At 46.8% G+C, this 18,434-nt stretch overlaps 1 protein-coding gene across 1 annotated transcript; it reads right to left on the bottom strand.

Annotated features, from left to right (window-relative positions):
• Positions 1–3,486: 3,486 nt before the first annotated feature.
• LOC123134224 (uncharacterized) lies at positions 3,487–17,888 on the bottom strand. Its single transcript, XM_044553508.1, has 3 exons — positions 17,188–17,888; positions 17,021–17,071; positions 3,487–4,087 (listed from the first exon to the last, which is right to left on the bottom strand). The coding sequence occupies exons 1-3, from the start codon at positions 17,448–17,450 to the stop codon at positions 4,057–4,059; spliced, it is 345 nt and encodes a 114-aa protein (XP_044409443.1). The 5' UTR covers positions 17,451–17,888; the 3' UTR covers positions 3,487–4,056.
• Positions 17,889–18,434: the final 546 nt, after the last annotated feature.

The following is an 18,434-nucleotide window of genomic DNA, read 5'->3' as shown; positions in this document are numbered from 1 at the left end:
CACTAGAAGCTAGCCTATGATGATTATGATTGTCCTCTCCCTACGGACTAAACCCTCCGGTTTATATAGACATCGGAGGAGGCTAGGGTTTACACAGAGTCGGTTACAAAGAAGGAAATCTAATATCCGGATCGCCAAGCTTTTCTTCCACGCAAAGGAGACACCCATCCGGACATGGGACGAAATCTTGAGTCTTGTATCTTCACGGTCCAACAGTCCGGCCAAAGTGTATAGTCCGGCTGTCCGGATACCCCCTAATCCAGGACTCCCTCAGTAGCCCCTGAACCAGGCTTCAATGATGATGAGTCCAACGCGCAGATTGTCTTCGGCATTGCAAGGCGGGTTCCATCTCCGAATACTCCAAAGTAGATTAAGGATTGTGTCCGACTCTGCGAGATAATTATCGCACACCACCTTAGACAGCATAACACTTCACAAATCTGATCTGCTGACAAATTTTTTTTACGATGTCCTCACGCCGTGGCCAGGCCCACCATGAACCGGTTTTTCTTGGCCTGCCTCGATACGCGTTGTGAGGCGGTTTTATTGGCACACCTTGTCAAAGCAGAGATCGTGTTCCCCTTATCGCGGGATCCTTCATCAATACGGGCGCGTGCAACCCCATGACGCCTGTTGGCATGACTCCGTGTTTTTAGGTAAGTCCCAACAGGTTACGCTGAGGACGGTTGATATTCACCCCCTTTATAGAGGGGCCGAGGCCTATCCCTCTTTTCTACCATGCTTGCGCCTTTTCGCATCTCGAGTCCCAACACCCGAAACCCATGCTTAAGCACTCCGGATCTTCAATCATGTCCGGATCCAACCTTCAAGGTTAGTGGATGGCCTCCTCTGTCACAGAGGAGGACATTGCGAAGCTCAGGGAGGTCAGATATCTGGCCACCGACATCAAGCACAGGCTTCCTGCTCTAGGGCAGGTCGTCCCTACTCCCGAGCCCAACGAGAGCGTCGTATTTGTCTCTCACTTCCTCCGTGGCTTAGGCATCACCCTTGATCCCTTTGCACTACAAGAAATATGTCAACTTGTGACCACCACTATTGGTCACTCAAAGGTCATGGTTTTTCATTTGCGACCTTTTTGTGACCAAAAACAGAAGATCAAAAGCTGGCAGTCGTAAATTGACTATAGCGACCTTTCTTCTGGAATGGGCGTAGACGTTTATGACCAAAATATGTCCACTATGGCGTTTTGGTCACTAGCAACCTCCCCAGGCCACGTAGTCATCCAGTGTGGCAAGCTGATGTGGCACAAGATTTAGCCCGGTCCAATTCGGTTTTCTACATGGGCCTAGCCCAACAATTCGGCCTTTTTACTATATATTTTCTCTATTAATTTTCTCTAGCTACATGGGCCTGGCCCAACAATTTGGCCTTTTTATTTTCTAGGCATGGCCTTTTGCGGTCCATTTCATTTTTATTTTCGAGAGTTTTTGTCGTCCAGTTTTTAGATGGGTCCCAATTGTCAAATTTTTCCTGGCAGTGGAGCCACATCGCTTTTTATCAAAGAACTCCTCAGCTTTCCATTTCTCACAGTACACAAATGACAAATATTTCAAATGAAAACAGAACTAGGTACAAAGTATATTTCTCACATTTCTTACAGTTTTACAACTTCACTGGATTCTGCTCCAGAATGTGCTGACTACTACAGAATACAATATAACTAGGTACAAAGTACAACCAAATCACAAGGCAGATTATCTAGATAACCACCATGCTTCATCGTCTTCTCTTCCAAACAAGTGGAATGAGCCAACTCTTCTCCTAGGCGTGCTCCTCCTACAACAGCAGCAACAGCAGGTCAAGAACAACAATAGAGTCATATGAGCTGTTGGGCTCATAGCATCAGTTTGACACCAACAACAGCGGAGATTAGAGTCATATGACAACGAAAACAACAACAAAAGTAGTTTGACAGTAGTAGCAGCAGAAATAGTTTCATAGCAGCAGCAACAGTTTCACAACAGCAGTACTGGATGGCACAAATGCTACTGGAGTAGTACTAAAGTACTACTGCTATCCAGGGTACATGTTTAATATATGCATTCAAGTGCTGCTGCACACACCACAGGTTGCGGATATATTTTTCTCAGATCCGTATTGAGCAAGTGTAGGTGGTAGGAATTAAGCCAATGTACATAGATTGACACAATTTGCCAACATCTAGCAGTATAAGAACATCAACATATTTTGGAGCATGACAATTATTCTTTTTGAGGATTACTGTAGCATTATAGAAATGGGATTACCTTGTGAAAGATGGCATTGTTGCCAGAAGCAGAGCACATGCATAAATTATTTGAATTAAAGTCCTAGGTTTGTTCTTCCTCAGCCACATCAAGGATCCTAATGCAGCAAGGGAGAGGGTCATCATCTGCAGAAGTACAAAATTAAGTCTTCTGAAATTAGGATAATATAAACAAGGAACCTAAAATTATATTTTTCACACTATATAGTAGCATTACAAGATTGGCATTTCTTCAAGTCCTTGGAATATGTACTCCCAAGTAAATTCAAGCCTGGAAAGTTGTAAAATCAATAACCTATATAATTGTACGAAATGTTAAAGGGACACATGATCTGAATACATCTTCAAGTTACCAGGAACCAGATACCAAGTGAAAAAGGAACAAGTTGGCAGTCACTTAAATTCAATGGCATCACAACTGAGATAAAACAAGCTGATCACCAATGCATATTATAATTTATGTTCATGATTACAATGATGAGTACCATAACTGTGCAAAAGAGCCCAGCTGGTTCAGATTGTATGGCAGTATTATCAATCAAGTTGAAGGGGGCATTAACTGAACCTCACTATAACCCTTATCTAAGGATATACTAATTACAAGAAGGTAAATTAGCGATAAAGATATTGGTTACAAGCTAGGTGAAATGCAAACAGAGTCCTATTGTATTGATGGATCCTAACTTGTTTTAACTAGAGAAGATTGTTCAACTAGTGCAATCTAGCAGTCTAAAAAGAGAAAAGTATGTTCATTCTCAGTTACACATTAACTAGAACAGAAATGAGAGACACATCATTAGAAATGAAATGAGAGACACTACTAATATAAGCAAGAACTTTCAACAAGTACACATTAATTATAACATAGCTCTGTAGCACTGTTGTTGTTTGAATATTAAAATTAGTAGTTGTCAACTATGGAGCATCGCTCATTGAGCAACATTAGTATGTCAACTAGCAAAATCCTCATGTACTAACTTAGACAAATTTGACAAACTAATGCAAGAGAAAATAATTGTTTGCACATCATTGTCCAGGACCTTTACACAACTATATGCAACACAATCACAAGTGACATTTACAGAAGCAACACAGACAAATAATTGAATCATTCAATCAATTGGCGAGGCCCAAAAAAATTATTATGGGGCGTCACATAGCTATAGAAACCATATCATGAATAAACCAAACATTTGCAAAAGTAGAGCAAGGTTCTCTCAATGATTGTAGCCTTTGATATATTTATAGTACCTACTTCCTAAAGGATCATTTCATCTAAACCCTTACCTGACTAAACTAACAAGTGATCAAATTACAGACAAAAACAAGTGGCAGTAGCTAACAAAGTGGCAGCAACTCAAAACAAGTAGAACATCTGTTGATAAGAAAATGAAAAAAGCTAAACACATGTTTGGTCAGAAGAATTAAAAGGTAAATCATGTCATTCCAGGAAGAATGTCTCATGCAAAATACAAAACATGCGGCCTAGAAAATAGGTCAGCAAGTTACAGATAATTGATCAATGGTAGAGCCAAACAATGGTCTGCACGAGCTGGAGCGGCCTCTCGATTGCCGACGTACATGTCTAGGTGACCCTTCTGGAGTAGCACGTAGTAGAGCACCTGCACCCTGCGAATCATTCAATGAGTCATCAACAAGAAAGGGGATCGAGAATTCAAACTGGGGAGGAAGCAGATAACCGTCCAAAGAAGACGGACCAATTATAGATGGAGAGGTGGGCATGCTCGAGTGTCAACACTATCGCTGCTGCCACTGTCCAAATCGGGGTGTCAAGGAGGAAGCGATCCGAAGCAACAAAAACTGAGCAAAATTAAAAGCATCAGTTGCAAGAAGCATGTAGGCAGTAGTACTGTATATAGCTATTACTGAATATAAATATTGAACTACAACAGCATACATGTCACATCCCTAGCTGCTGGTAGTGCTCTAGGCTAGCTCATGTGTGCATCATATTTAAATTCTGAAACCTGAACTGAGGAATTTTGGAAACCTCAAAATCTAATTAAAAGAAGGGCAAGCACCCTTTAAATTGCATTCTGTGAATCCAAAATGCCCTAAAAATAGTTTTGTGAATTTTGGCAAGAGTTATATATCAAACCAAAATTTTGGAATATTTTTAAGGAATTATTTGGTCTCTGAATTTAAATCAATAATCTATTTGAATTTGGGGATATATTCATAATATATAATGAATATGTTTTCAAATGCTTTGAAATGTTTAATGTACTTTTGGAATAGTCCAGAGAGGTAACATAAAATATTTCAGAATGTTTTGGCACTGTTTGAAATTATTTTGAATTTGAAAACAGTGGCAAAATAAAATAAAAAGGAAAACAGAACAGAAAAATTAAAAGGGACAGTACTTACCTGGCCTCACCCGTGCAGCCCACCAGAGCCGGCCCAGCTCCTGTGCTGGTCCAGCACTGTGCGGCCCAGCCCACCCCGGTCGCCACCGTCTTCAACCTCCTGCCAGTAGGCAGGAGGGCGTGTGCCCGACGCGCGCGCGCACGCTCCGGCCACCTCCTGCTTACCCGCTCGCCGCTGGAGGCACCCGAGGGCGCCACGCACTCCCCCTCGCCCCCTGCACCTCCCCTCTCTTCCCCTGGACCCCATTCCCTCCTCTGCTTCCCTCTCGCGCGCAGCCACCGAACACACCCGCCGCCGCCGACGAGCTCTCTCGTGGCCACCGGGCCTCCCTCGCTCCCCCGACTAGCCCAGAGGCTCCGCCTCGACCTCCTCTTCCTCTCCACCAAGCCACGAGGCCCCGGACGCCCTGCATTGCCGCCCACGTCGCCGTTCCCCTCCTCGGCCACCGGAGGTCGTCGCCGTTCGATTCACCGCCGACAGGTCGCCCCCGAGCCCGCTGAGACGCGCTCTGCAACCACAGTGAGCTTGCCGTCGTTTCCCCTCACCTCTCTCTCTCTCGCGCACCCTGTAGCCGCCGCCCCACAAGCACCCGAAGCCGCCGTCCGCCATGGCCGGTGAGCTTCGTGCTCCCGAGCCTCTCCGCCTGCGCTCGTTGCCTCCGGGTATTCCTGGTGACCCCAGCATCCCATAGAGCCCATCGGCCGCGCCCGCCGTGCCGTGTAACGCCGAAACCGAGCACACCTGAGCTCCGGCCGCCGCCTCGCTCGCCGTCGGCACCGATTCCGGCCGCCCCGAGCGCAACTGACTCCACCAGGAGCTTCGGCTTGTCCCCAGCTCCTCCTAGATGCCCTCCGCGGCCCATTTGGTCGCCGGGGTGGCCAAAACCACCCTCGCCGCCGCGCTAATGGTCGCCGCCGGCCAGAACTCTGGCGGGCTGACGTGGCTTAGTTAATTAGCCACTAACCCCCCACCTACTGACGCTGACAAGTGGGCCCCAGGGCTTAGTCAAAGCTAACCAGCCCGGGTCAACGCGGGATTAGTCCCTGTGTCACTGACGTGTGGACCCCACACGTCAGGTTTGACCCGGGGCAGCCCTGTTGACTTGCTGATGCAAGCATGACGCAGTGCTAATGTCATAACTCATTTTCTGGATTTAAAATAAATCAGAAAATTCCAGAAAATTGTATAAACTTCTAAAAATCATAGAAATTCAACCGTAACTCCAAATTAAATAAATTATATATGAAAAATTATCAGAAAAATTCAAGGAATCCATCTGTACCATTTTCATGCATGTTAGAACAACTTATAGCTGCTGTTTAGCACAAATCAAATAAAGGGCATTTAAATAATCACATATGAAGTTTGAATTTGAATCTTGTGTTCAAACCAACTTCATTTAACTTGTTGCTAGATGCATTAGCCCAAAACACATTCATTTTGCTATGTCATGAGCATGCATCATATTGTGCATTGCATTGATTGTGTTCCTTTCTGTGTTGCCGGTATTTGTCCCCTCTCGATAGACGCGATACCGATGATGTGATCGTTGACACTGATGAAGACTCAATGTTATCTTCAGAAGTGCCAGGCAAGCAAAACCCCCTTGTTCATTCCGATACAATCCTACCCTCTCGCTCCTGCTCTCTTTTACTGCATTAGGACAACACCGATTCAACTGTTACATGCTGCGGTAGTTGAACCCCTTTATCCTTTGCATGACCTGTCATTGCCACAGTAAATAGATGAAACCCACTAGCATGAGTAGGAGTTGTTTGAGCCCTGTTGTGCCTACTCATTCATGTTTGTTTGTCATGCCTGCTACTGCTTAGAGTTGAGTCAGGTCTGATTCATCGGGGATGAATCAGAGGCGTGTGAACATGTCCTACTGTGTGTGAGCTAAGTGTGTGAACACGATTTGGTAAAGGTAGCGGTGAGAGGCCATGTAGGAGTACGTGGTGGGTTGTCTCATTGTAGCCGTCCTCAGGAACTGAGTTCTGTGTTTGTGATCCATGATTCAGTTACTACCATACATTGGGCCCTGAAATATGACCCCGCTCGACTTCTTATTCACCCTTGTCCTCTGTCCAGGAGTTGCAAGTAGTTTCTGGTGTTTGTAGCTTACTGGAGGCCGTGGACAGCGCTGACCGTAGGGGTGGGCTGTGATGCGGTAGGTACGTGGCACGGTGTACCGGATGCCCGTTAGGTATCTCGGGAACCCTGTTCACATCGTTTGGGGCTGTGAGCGAAACTCCGGCCGGATCTCCTCATGGATGGAACCCGAATAGGCGATAAACCTGGACTAGAGACTTGAGTGTTTAGGTAGGTCGTGGTCTACACCCACGTCGGCTTTCGCTTGAAGTCTGCCGAGCACATGTCGTGTGCAGACGCTAAGTGGTGGAAACATGTATGAAGAAGTACACCCCTGCAGGGTTAACATCATCTATTCGAATAGCCGTGTCCGCGGAAAAGGACTTCTGGGTTGCTTATATCAGTTCATAGACAAGTGAAAGTGGATACTTTAAAATGCGCAAGATAAGCGTGAGTGCTATGGATGGCGTTCTCGTAGGGGGACGGGAGCGAATCCATAGTGGTGTATTGATATGGTGAATATGTGGACTCGTGTGCGCCACCTCAAAAGAGTCGCTTGCAGTCGTAGTTTAGGATAGCCACCGAGTCAAAGCTGGCTTGCTGCAGTTAAACCCCACCATCCCCTTGTTGAAAATGATGCATATGTAGTTAGTTCTGATGTAAGTCTTGCTGGGTACATTTGTACTCACGTTTGCCTATTTTATGTTTTTGCAGAGAGACTTCAGTCTCACTAGTAGTTCCACGTGGATTTCGACGTTTAGCTTGTTACCTCAGCTACGATCTTGTGCCCTCGGCAGGATCTGATAGATAGTCAGGCTTCTCAGCCTTTTTCATTTATAGATGTCTGTACCCAGACATGATAGCTTCCGCTTGTGCTTTGATTTGTATGCTCTGAATGTTGGGTCATGAGACCCCTGTTTGTAATATCTCGCTCCTCGGAGCCTATTGAATAAATTACTTGAGTCGTAGAGTCATGTTGTGATGCCATGTTGTGTTTGCACATATCGAGCATATTGTGTGTATGTTATTGAAATGCTTGGTATGTGTGGGATCTGACTATCTAGTTGTTTATCTTTAGTAGCCTCTCTTATCGGGAAATGTCTCCTAGTGTTTCCACCGAGCCATGGTAGCTTGCTACTGCTCCGGAACACTTAGGCTGGCCGGCATGTGTCCTTCTTCGTTCCTGTGTCTGTCCCTTCGGGGAAATGTCACGCGATGAATACCGGAGTCCTGTTAGCCCGCTACAGCCCGGTTCACCGGAGTCCTGCTAGCCCAGTGCTACAGCCTGGATTCACTCGCTGATGACCGACACGTTCGATGCTGGGTCATGGATGCCTGTCCCTGTAAGTCTGTGCCACTTTGGGTTTACGACTAGCCATGTCAGCCCGGGCTCCTTATCATATGGATGCTAGCGACACTGTCATATACGTGTGCCAAAAGGCGCAAACGGTCCCGGGCTAAGGTAAGGCGACACCCGTGGGAATACCGTGCGTGAGGCCGCAAAGTGATATGAGGTGTTACATGCTAGATCGATGTGGCATTGAGTCGGGGTCCTGACAGCGTTGGTATCAGAGCTTGACTGCCTGTAGGATTACCAAGCCAAACTGGTCGAAGTTGAGTCTAGAAATTCTTTAGTTATATAAGGGAATTGATTGTGGGATGGAACGTAAGGCTCTTTTTACTCCTTATACCTCATGACCTTCTGATCTGAGTCATCATCTTCTCTTCTACGGGGATTAAGAACTAGGCTTTCTCTTCTTTCTATCAGGATCACGTGTTACTAATCCGAAGACTTATAAGATTGTTGGATTTAAGCTTGAGTTCAGTTTCTACTACTTCCGTATGTTAATTGTTGATCTCGAAACCTTGATATCGTGCTTCTGAGTGGTTATGCCACCATTTTGTGAATGTCTCAAATCTTTTCTGAGCATTTACAGCCGTTATGCTGTCCGAGTCATCCCAGGTTTCTAAATAGTCTGATGCATTTGCAAAATCCTTTCCCTCTGGTCTCGATGTTCCTTTATGCCAGCTCAATCACACTAATTGTTGAGTTGAGGTATTCTATTGCCTTGACATTATGTTGGAGTTACTATAATGACCTTAGGTGTCTCAGGGGATCATCTAGTAGCCTAGCCATGATTTATGCTCCAGTGTGATGACTCTGGCCGTCATTATCGAAAGCATCCCGTGATGCCATCTAGTAGTAGGTATTCTATCCCTGGGTTTTGAACCCGAGATTCACCCTACTTGCTTCATGTTGATAGTTTTGCTCGTTCCTTTAGGTTATCAGTAACCTTTGCATTAGTCCTCGATGTTCGTGGTATTCCTTTCTTCCAAATACTATGAACCGCTTATGGCAGATGTTCCTCGCTGATCGAAAGATCACAATCAGAGTGCTCTCGATGGGTTCTCGATTCTACATTGTGACTCTGCCAGTTCTACCTTTCTGCATGGGTTATCCGGAAGAAATATGTGGAATTCGTTCGACATGCTAAACCATGCATCCACAACTCAGAAAATCGCATGTTCCTTTGAGTTGCTCTCTTTAGTTGCATTCTGACCCTCGTCTATCAATTGATAGTCAAGAGTATGCGTGCGTTCGTTCATCGATGCCTATGACTCTTGTGGTCTGTCAAGCCATTCCATTCCGGGATGACTAGGAGAAACAAACTCCAGTACCTCTTCCATATCTAGGATTGGGTCAAAAAGTTGTGCTCCACAGAACAAATTGCTAATCCAGCTTTTGTTCTGCTCTATCTTGGAGTATTACCATCTTTATATCGGGATGTTATAGGAATTGCACACCATCCTATGCACTCTTGGTACAGTGATACTTCTTGCCATCATTGTTCATTCCTCGGTTCCTGTATTATTGTAACCGGAATGCCGACAAGTGAATCGTGATGTGTGAAATCAATACTCCTAGCAACCTTGTTGCTTGGTAGCTAAAGGACAATAATTTCATTCTTAGCGTGTTGTTTATTGAATCATCATTCTAAGATTGATTGTGCTACCTAGTCCTTATTTCCTGGTGCACTCTTTGATTGATGAGTTAGGATTTTGTCAAGTCCTCGCTCATTTGATCATATCATCTTGCCCTGAAAAGCAAGATTGTTCTCGAGCTTAGTAACATATCGGTGGTTCGTGATTTCCGAAGATCTTCTCGGAAGTATTACCAGGTCGTCACCTGACCGTTATGTTGAGCCCGTGATCAAGTTGGTTTCTTGTGAACCACCTTCTCTCCAAAAATCGGTGTTAGATATCCCTGAGCTAGTTGGTTAAGCTAGACAACAACTTGGAGAGTTGGAAGATAAAAGCTTGTCTGACTTAGTTCGTTCCAAAGGGATATTCTTGTGTAGTGTGTGTTGAAGAAAGATGATATCTTCATCGATTGGTCCCTGTGATCAGTTGCTGGACCTATTGTCTTATCAATCCTTTGATTTGAGTGTGGGCTATCGTCAAATCAAATCAGTACCAACGATGCTCGTAATGTTGTCTTACTCGTGGTTGATCCCTCGAGCATACACCCCTACATCTTTGGTCTGACCAATGCTATCACTTGTTCACTTAACTATGGAATTCCTTTTAAAAGGAAACCCGGATGAATTGTTGTTGAGCCCATTGACAACATCCTTATTCCCTCCATGATTTTGTTGAACATTAAGTTAGTGTTGGAAACTTTTGAAAGCATTTCTTCATGCTAGTTCATGGAGCAAATGTTCGGATGTAAGAAGTGACTTCCTCCAGTCCATGTGCATTTGGTGCAAGTTGCCGTCGTGGATTCGAGAAAGTCAATGTTGTTTCCTTTGGAATCATCCCAAATCAGTCATGCATACGTGCGAAGTATTCTGTGGTTCGGAGACTTGCAACCTCCATTCTATATGGGTCCCTAGCACACCAAGCCACTGATTGATTTGTTCAAGATTAATAAGTTTTAAGTGCTAGTCCCGAAGGTACCAGATGGATTTGTACAAAACTTCGATATCCTCGCTGATGGTTCCCCCTCCTGAACTCGGTAGTGTTTTATTGTAAGACTACTTTGTGGTCATGCTTGTCTTGGACAACGTGTTCACATGTTTGTAGCAGAACCAGCTCATGTTTTGGAGCTTGCTATCGTAGTTCATTTCCCGAGAATCTCGCAACGTCATCTCGTCGAATTGTGTTGCAAACTTTCATTTTTCTTCCTAGACTCGATGAGTCTGGATTATCCTGACACCAACCAGATCTGAATCTCAGGCAGATATGATGGTTTGGAACATTTCCCAAGAACTATAATATTGGTCCCTTGATAACCGGTAAAGTGGATGTCGTGGCCAGCACCACCCAGCCGAAGGACCTATTATTGTGGTATCTTGATTGAAGCAGTTGGCCACCTTCCCATAAGGACTTCGTAGGATTTACTTCCTAGTTGTGCGTTATGCTTATTGTGTTCCCGAAGTCCGACCTTTTACTTGATGTTCTAGTTATCAAACCATATCTATGAATGGGATACACTAGCACGTCAAGGAGAACATTAGAAGCGGAGTGCTAAATGTCTCTCGGTCGATCATCCAGATTTTGTTTCCTTGGCCTCGCTAAGGTGAAATCTGAGAAAGTGTTATCTTCCTTTGCATCTGCATCCTCCATCACCATTCATCATGGTAGTAAGTTGTGCTACCGGACCCTTGACACGGATGTTGGTAAAACCTTGATGAATGTGGAAATGCTTAAGTTCTTGAGAGCACGCACAAGCGCTACGTCTTATCATCGGCACTAGCTGGGATTGCCCCAGATTCTTCGGTTATGCTATAACCACTCCAACAGTGAATTCACTCTCTATTGTTGGGTTCTTCCCCAGTTACCAGAATCATTCCCAGCATTTGCATTTTGTTCCCAGCTTGCACCGCCAATGTGCCATTCTACCATGGGTCTCTTCCATTTCCGGTGATAAGCAAAATTCATTCATTACGTTGTTTTCAACAAGGTAATCCACATCATCCAAGTCCGAGTATGCCATTCTACCGACCCCCTCCAAATGATCGCTTGTGATTACCTTAGGCTGGTATAAAGAGTTCCAATGATCTCTGAATCAAAAGTAATTCTTTTTGCCACTTAAGATAATAATCTACGAATCACCCTCCTCCAGGATGTTTCGTCGTGGTATCATGGCAACTCAACTCCTCGCTACGTTGACAATCGTTTACCACCTTCTTAAGTGTGGAATTGTTGTCCACCTAGTGAACCTTCGTCATCCGTCTCTTTCCACCCCTCTTGATGTGTAACTCGTGTCTCAACCCGAGAGATGGTCCTATGTCTCATTCCGTGAGTTGTTCGATCTTCGAGAAGACCGATCCTTCTAAGAGTTTTCCTTTCCTCTTCTTTTCATGATTAGCTGGAGTTCTCAGAGCAAGACGACAAGACAAAGATGGTGTTCGAATCAACGTCCCTATGAAGTGCAACCTGGATCGTGAAGATTATACTAGTTGCGTTTACCTTTCACCTTACCCTACGCTTGAATCTCGAGACGAGATTCTTGTTTAGTGGGGGTGAGTTGTCACATCCCTAGCTGCTGGTAGTGCTCTAGGCTAGCTCATGTGTGCATCATATTTAAATTCTGAAACCTGAACTGAGGAATTTTGGAAACCTCAAAATCTAATTAAAAGAAGGGCAAGCACCCTTTAAATTGCATTCTGTGAATCCAAAATGCCCTAAAAATAGTTTTGTGAATTTTGGCAAGAGTTATATATCAAACCAAAATCCTGGAATATTTTTAAGGAATTATTTGGTCTCTGAATTTAAATCAATAATCTATTTGAATTTGGGGATATATTCATAATATATAATGAATATGTTTTCAAATGCTTTGAAATGTTTTATGTACTTTTGGAATAGTCCAGAGAGGTAACATAAAATATTTCAGAATGTTTTGGCACTGTTTGAAATTATTTTGAATTTGAAAACAGTGGCAAAATAAAATAAAAAGGAAAACAGAACAGAAAAATTAAAAGGGACAGTACTTACCTGGCCTCACCCGTGCAGCCCACCAGAGCCGGCCCAGCTCCTGTGCTGGTCCAGCACTGTGCGGCCCAGCCCACCCCGGTCGCCACCGTCTTCGACCTCCTGCCAGTAGGCAGGAGGGCGTGTGCCCGACGCGCGCGCGCACGCTCCGGCCACCTCCTGCTTACCCGCTCGCCGCTGGAGGCACCCGAGGGCGCCACGCACTCCCCCTCGCCCCCTGCACCTCCCCTCTCTTCCCCTGGACCCCGTTCCCTCCTCTGCTTCCCTCTCGCGCGCAGCCACCGAACACACCCGCCGCCGCCGACGAGCTCTCTCGTGGCCACCGGGCCTCCCTCGCTCCCCTGACTAGCCCAGAGGCTCCGCCTCGACCTCCTCTTCCTCTCCACCAAGCCACGAGGCCCCGGACGCCCTGCATCGCCGCCCACGTCGCCGTTCCCCTCCTCGGCCACCGGAGGTCGTCGCCGTTCGATTCACCGCCGACAGGTCGCCCCCGAGCCCGCTGAGACGCGCTCTGCAACCACAGTGAGCTTGCCGTCATTTCCCCTCACCTCTCTCTCTCTCGCGCACCCTGTAGCCGCCGCCCCACAAGCACCCGAAGCCGCCGTCTGCCATGGCCGGTGAGCTTCGTGCTCCCGAGCCTCTCCGCCTGCGCTCGTTGCCTCTGGGTATTCCTGGTGACCCCAGCATCCCATAGAGCCCATCGGCCGCGCCCGCCGTGCCGTGTAACGCCGAAACCGAGCACACCTGAGCTCCGGCCGCCGCCTCGCTCGCCGTCGGCACCGATTCCGGCCGCCCCGAGCGCAACTGACTCCACCAGGAGGTTCGGCTTGTCCCCAGCTCCTCCTAGATGCCCTCCGCGGCCCATTTGGTCGCCGGGGTGGCCAAAACCACCCTCGCCGCCGCGCTAATGGTCGCCGCCGGCCAGAACTCCGGCGGGCTGACGTGGCTTAGTTAATTAGCCACTAACCCCCCACCTACTGACGCTGACAAGTGGGCCCCAGGGCTTAGTCAAAGCTAACCAGCCCGGGTCAACGCGGGATTAGTCCCTGTGTCACTGACGTGTGGACCCCACACGTCAGGTTTGACCCGGGGCAGCCCTGTTGACTTGCTGATGCAAGCATGACGCAGTGCTGATGTCATAACTCATTTTCTGGATTTAAAATAAATCAGAAAATTCCAGAAAATTGTATAAACTTCTAAAAATCATAGAAATTCAACCGTAACTCCAAATTAAATAAATTATATATGAAAAATTATCAGAAAAATTCAAGGAATCCATCTGTACCATTTTCATGCATGTTAGAACAACTTATAGCTGCTGTTTAGCACAAATCAAATAAAGGGCATTTAAATAATCACATATGAAGTTTGAATTTGAATCTTGTGTTCAAACCAACTTCATTTAACTTGTTGCTAGATGCATTAGCCCAAAACACATTCATTTTGCTATGTCATGAGCATGCATCATATTGTGCATTGCATTGATTGTGTTCCTTTCTGTGTTGCCGGTATTTGTCCCCTCTCGATAGACGCGATACCGATGATGTGATCGTTGACACTGATGAAGACTCAATGTTATCTTCAGAAGTGCCAGGCAAGCAAAACCCCCTTGTTCATTCCGATACAATCCTACCCTCTCGCTCCTGCTCTCTTTTACTGCATTAGGACAACACCGATTCAACTGTTACATGCTGCGGTAGTTGAACCCCTTTATCCTTTGCATGACCTGTCATTGCCACAGTAAATAGATGAAACCCACTAGCATGAGTAGGAGTTGTTTGAGCCCTGTTGTGCCTACTCATTCATGTTTGTTTGTCATGCCTGCTACTGCTTAGAGTTGAGTCAGGTCTGATTCATCGGGGATGAATCAGAGGCGTGTGAACATGTCCTACTGTGTGTGAGCTAAGTGTGTGAACACGATTTGGTAAAGGTAGCGGTGAGAGGCCATGTAGGAGTACATGGTGGGTTGTCTCATTGTAGCCGTCCTCAGGAACTGAGTTCTGTGTTTGTGATCCATGATTCAGTTACTACCATACATTGGGCCCTGAAATATGACCCCGCTCGACTTCTTATTCACCCTTGTCCTCTGTCCAGGAGTTGCAAGTAGTTTCTGGTGTTTGTAGCTTACTGGAGGCCGTGGACAGCGCTGACCGTAGGGGTGGGCTGTGATGCGGTAGGTACGTGGCACGGTGTACCGGATGCCCGTTAGGTATCTCGGGAACCCTGTTCACATCGTTTGGGGCTGTGAGCGAAACTCCGGCCGGATCTCCTCATGGATGGAACCCGAATAGGCGATAAACCTGGACTAGAGACTTGAGTGTTTAGGTAGGTCGTGGTCTACACCCACGTCGGCTTTCGCTTGAAGTTTGCCGAGCACATGTCGTGTGCAGACGCTAAGTGGTGGAAACATGTATGAAGAAGTACACCCCTGCAGGGTTAACATCATCTATTCGAATAGCCGTGTCCGCGGAAAAGGACTTCTGGGTTGCTTATATCAGTTCATAGACAAGTGAAAGTGGATACTTTAAAATGCGCAAGATAAGCGTGAGTGCTATGGATGGCGTTCTCGTAGGGGGACGGGAGCGAATCCATAGTGGTGTATTGATATGGTGAATATGTGGACTCGTGTGCGCCACCTCAAAAGAGTCGCTTGCAGTCGTAGTTTAGGATAGCCACCGAGTCAAATCTGGCTTGCTGCAGTTAAACCCCACCATCCCCTTGTTGAAAATGATGCATATGTAGTTAGTTCTGATGTAAGTCTTGCTGGGTACATTTGTACTCACGTTTGCCTATTTTATGTTTTTGCAGAGAGACTTCAGTCTCACTAGTAGTTCCACGTGGATTTCGACGTTTAGCTTGTTACCTCAGCTACGATCTTGTGCCCTCGGCAGGATCTGATAGATAGTCAGGCTTCTCAGCCTTTTTCATTTATAGATGTCTGTACCCAGACATGATAGCTTCCGCTTGTGCTTTGATTTGTATGCTCTGAATGTTGGGTCATGAGACCCCTGTTTGTAATATCTCGCTCCTCGGAGCCTATTGAATAAATTACTTGAGTCGTAGAGTCATGTTGTGATGCCATGTTGTGTTTGCACATATCGAGCATATTGTGTGTATGTTATTGAAATGCTTGGTATGTGTGGGATCTGACTATCTAGTTGTTTATCTTTAGTAGCCTCTCTTATCGGGAAATGTCTCCTAGTGTTTCCACCGAGCCATGGTAGCTTGCTACTGCTCCGGAACACTTAGGCTGGCCGGCATGTGTCCTTCTTCGTTCCTGTGTCTGTCCCTTCGGGGAAATGTCACGCGATGAATACCGGAGTCCTGTTAGCCCGCTATAGCCCGGTTCACCGGAGTCCTGCTAGCCCAGTGCTACAGCCTGGATTCACTCGCTGATGACCGACACGTTCGATGCTGGGTCATGGATGCCTGTCCCTGTAAGTCTGTGCCACTTTGGGTTTACGACTAGCCATGTCAGCCCGGGCTCCTTATCATATGGATGCTAGCGACACTGTCATATACGTGTGCCAAAAGGCGCAAACGGTCCCGGGCTAAGGTAAGGCGACACCCGTGGGAATACCGTGCGTGAGGCCGCAAAGTGATATGAGGTGTTACATGCTAGATCGATGTGGCATTGAGTCGGGGTCCTGACAATACAAGTTTGAATACTACACTACATATTACAGCAGCATGATAGAAATGTACTCCAATATATTCACACAAGCACACAGAAAATATACACCTTCAAAAGTTGGTGTAAGAATAAAATGGCTGGCACTTGGGTGTCAAATATACAACTGCAAAAGACATGACAGCTACAGCTATGTGAGCCTGCCTGATAGGTAGGTCAAGCAACTTGACTCGGTGAACTGGGAACGATCTAAGACGGACAATAAGAATGGACAACAAGTAATACAGACCAATAACAATTTTGATATAACCTTTGCGCAGAAATCCAACATCGTGTAAGTAATACAGGCCAACAACGACTGGTAGTAACTATCCTTTTTTCTAAAGAATGGATGGCCATTGTCATACTCTTTGCTGACATGGTTCTAGTGTTCACTTAACCATGTTTTCTTAACCATGTTCTAGTGTTCACAAAACCAACTTGAATAAATAGAGCAACATGGCAGGAACCATGATTTAATAATGGAAGAACAAACTCAGATCCTACAATGTCAGAGACCAAGAACCTCCACCCCTGTACCACCTGGCACCCGTATCGAACCTGGAGGGAGGAGAAGAGAGCATGGCAGAGGATGATGCGGTGCTTACCCCTGCGTGCGAGGGGATGAGAGAGCAGCCAGCCAGGCATCTGAGGTTCTCCTGCAACAGAAAGGGGTCAGCACGCACGACCTTCACGAGCAGAGCAACAAAGAGCACAAAATTCATAGCACGAACTCCAAATTGAACCGAATCGAATCAATAGAGGGGGAGGGCACCTTGACGAGCTCCATGGCTTCGTCCCCATGGTCGGCGTAGAGGAGCCGCGGCATGCTCTGTCCTCACGCGGAAGAGCGGCGTCAAACCACCGAATGGTTGCGTCGTTGCCGGAGAAAGGAAGTCGTGCCCGCCACCTCCTCCTCTCCTGGCGCGCGAGCAACTGGGAAGACACAACCACCCTCGAGCGCCTCCGTCGCCTGACGGCGGGGCGGATCCGGAACCACCGCGGTGGATCTGGCCGCCGCCTCACCTGTAGCTCCATCCGGGCGAGAAGGCGAGGGGACGAGGCGGGGAGGGGAAGAGGGTGGCGGAGGGTGGAGGGCGGAGCACAGCGGCAAGGTCACCGGTAGGGGCAGAGGCGGCGGCTGGTTTGCGCCATGGGAGGGAGCCGGGAGAGAGGCGGCTGGTTTGGGTTTGGGTTTGGGCCTAGTGACGGGAGACAGTCGCGGATGGCGCTGGAGGATGCGTGCACCCCGCCCACGCCGCCGGCGAGCCACTGGTGCAGCTGGTGGTGCTTCTGCATGATGGCGACACCCTGGACCGGATCCAGAGCTTAGTCGCCATGGCTGCGCCGCGGGCTAGGGTTTCGGGCGCTTGGGAGGCATGGGGATTCGGGCTCCTCGTCATCAACGGCCGTGGTGCGGGGGCGGTGGCAGCGGCTAGGCTTTGGCGAGCGGGTGCGGGTTTGGGAGAGTGGGGGCGTGGGGGCTAGGGTTGGAACGGTGGGGAGTGGGGGCTGCGTGGGTGAGGGGGGTGAGAGGGCTACGTGGGTGAGAGGGGTGAGGGGATGAGGTCCGCCGTTGGATCCCGGAGCATCCCATGGTGTCTGATGCATGATCCGCGTGATATGCCTATAGACAGATCAGAACGCAACAAACAAAATTGAAGACTTTATGACCTTTTAAATAGGTCACGGAAAAATCATTTTCCATTTTTTAGTGCTCAAAATGAGTTATTTTTTGTAAAAGACCTACCAAATATTTGGTCAAATGATATTCTTTATATTCTTTATATTTTTTCAAAATGAGTTCTTTATACTCTGCAAAAGTTTACATCTTGGAATAGTAAACAGTATCGACAAAGGGATTTTTAATATTCTTTGCACAATAAATCATTTTCCATTTTTTGAGTGCCCCAAATGAGGTTTTATTGTGAAGGACCTACCAAATAATTGTTGCAAAATTGGACCAAATGAATTTTATAAAATACTAGGCCATATTTAATGCACAATTGACCAAATGGTTGG

The sequence above is a fragment of the Triticum aestivum genome, chromosome 6B, assembly GCF_018294505.1.
Source record: "Triticum aestivum cultivar Chinese Spring chromosome 6B, IWGSC CS RefSeq v2.1, whole genome shotgun sequence".
Classification (NCBI taxonomy): domain Eukaryota; kingdom Viridiplantae; phylum Streptophyta; class Magnoliopsida; order Poales; family Poaceae; genus Triticum; species Triticum aestivum.
Note: the sequence above shows the minus strand (reverse complement) of the source record. Positions and strands in the feature narration are given on the sequence as shown.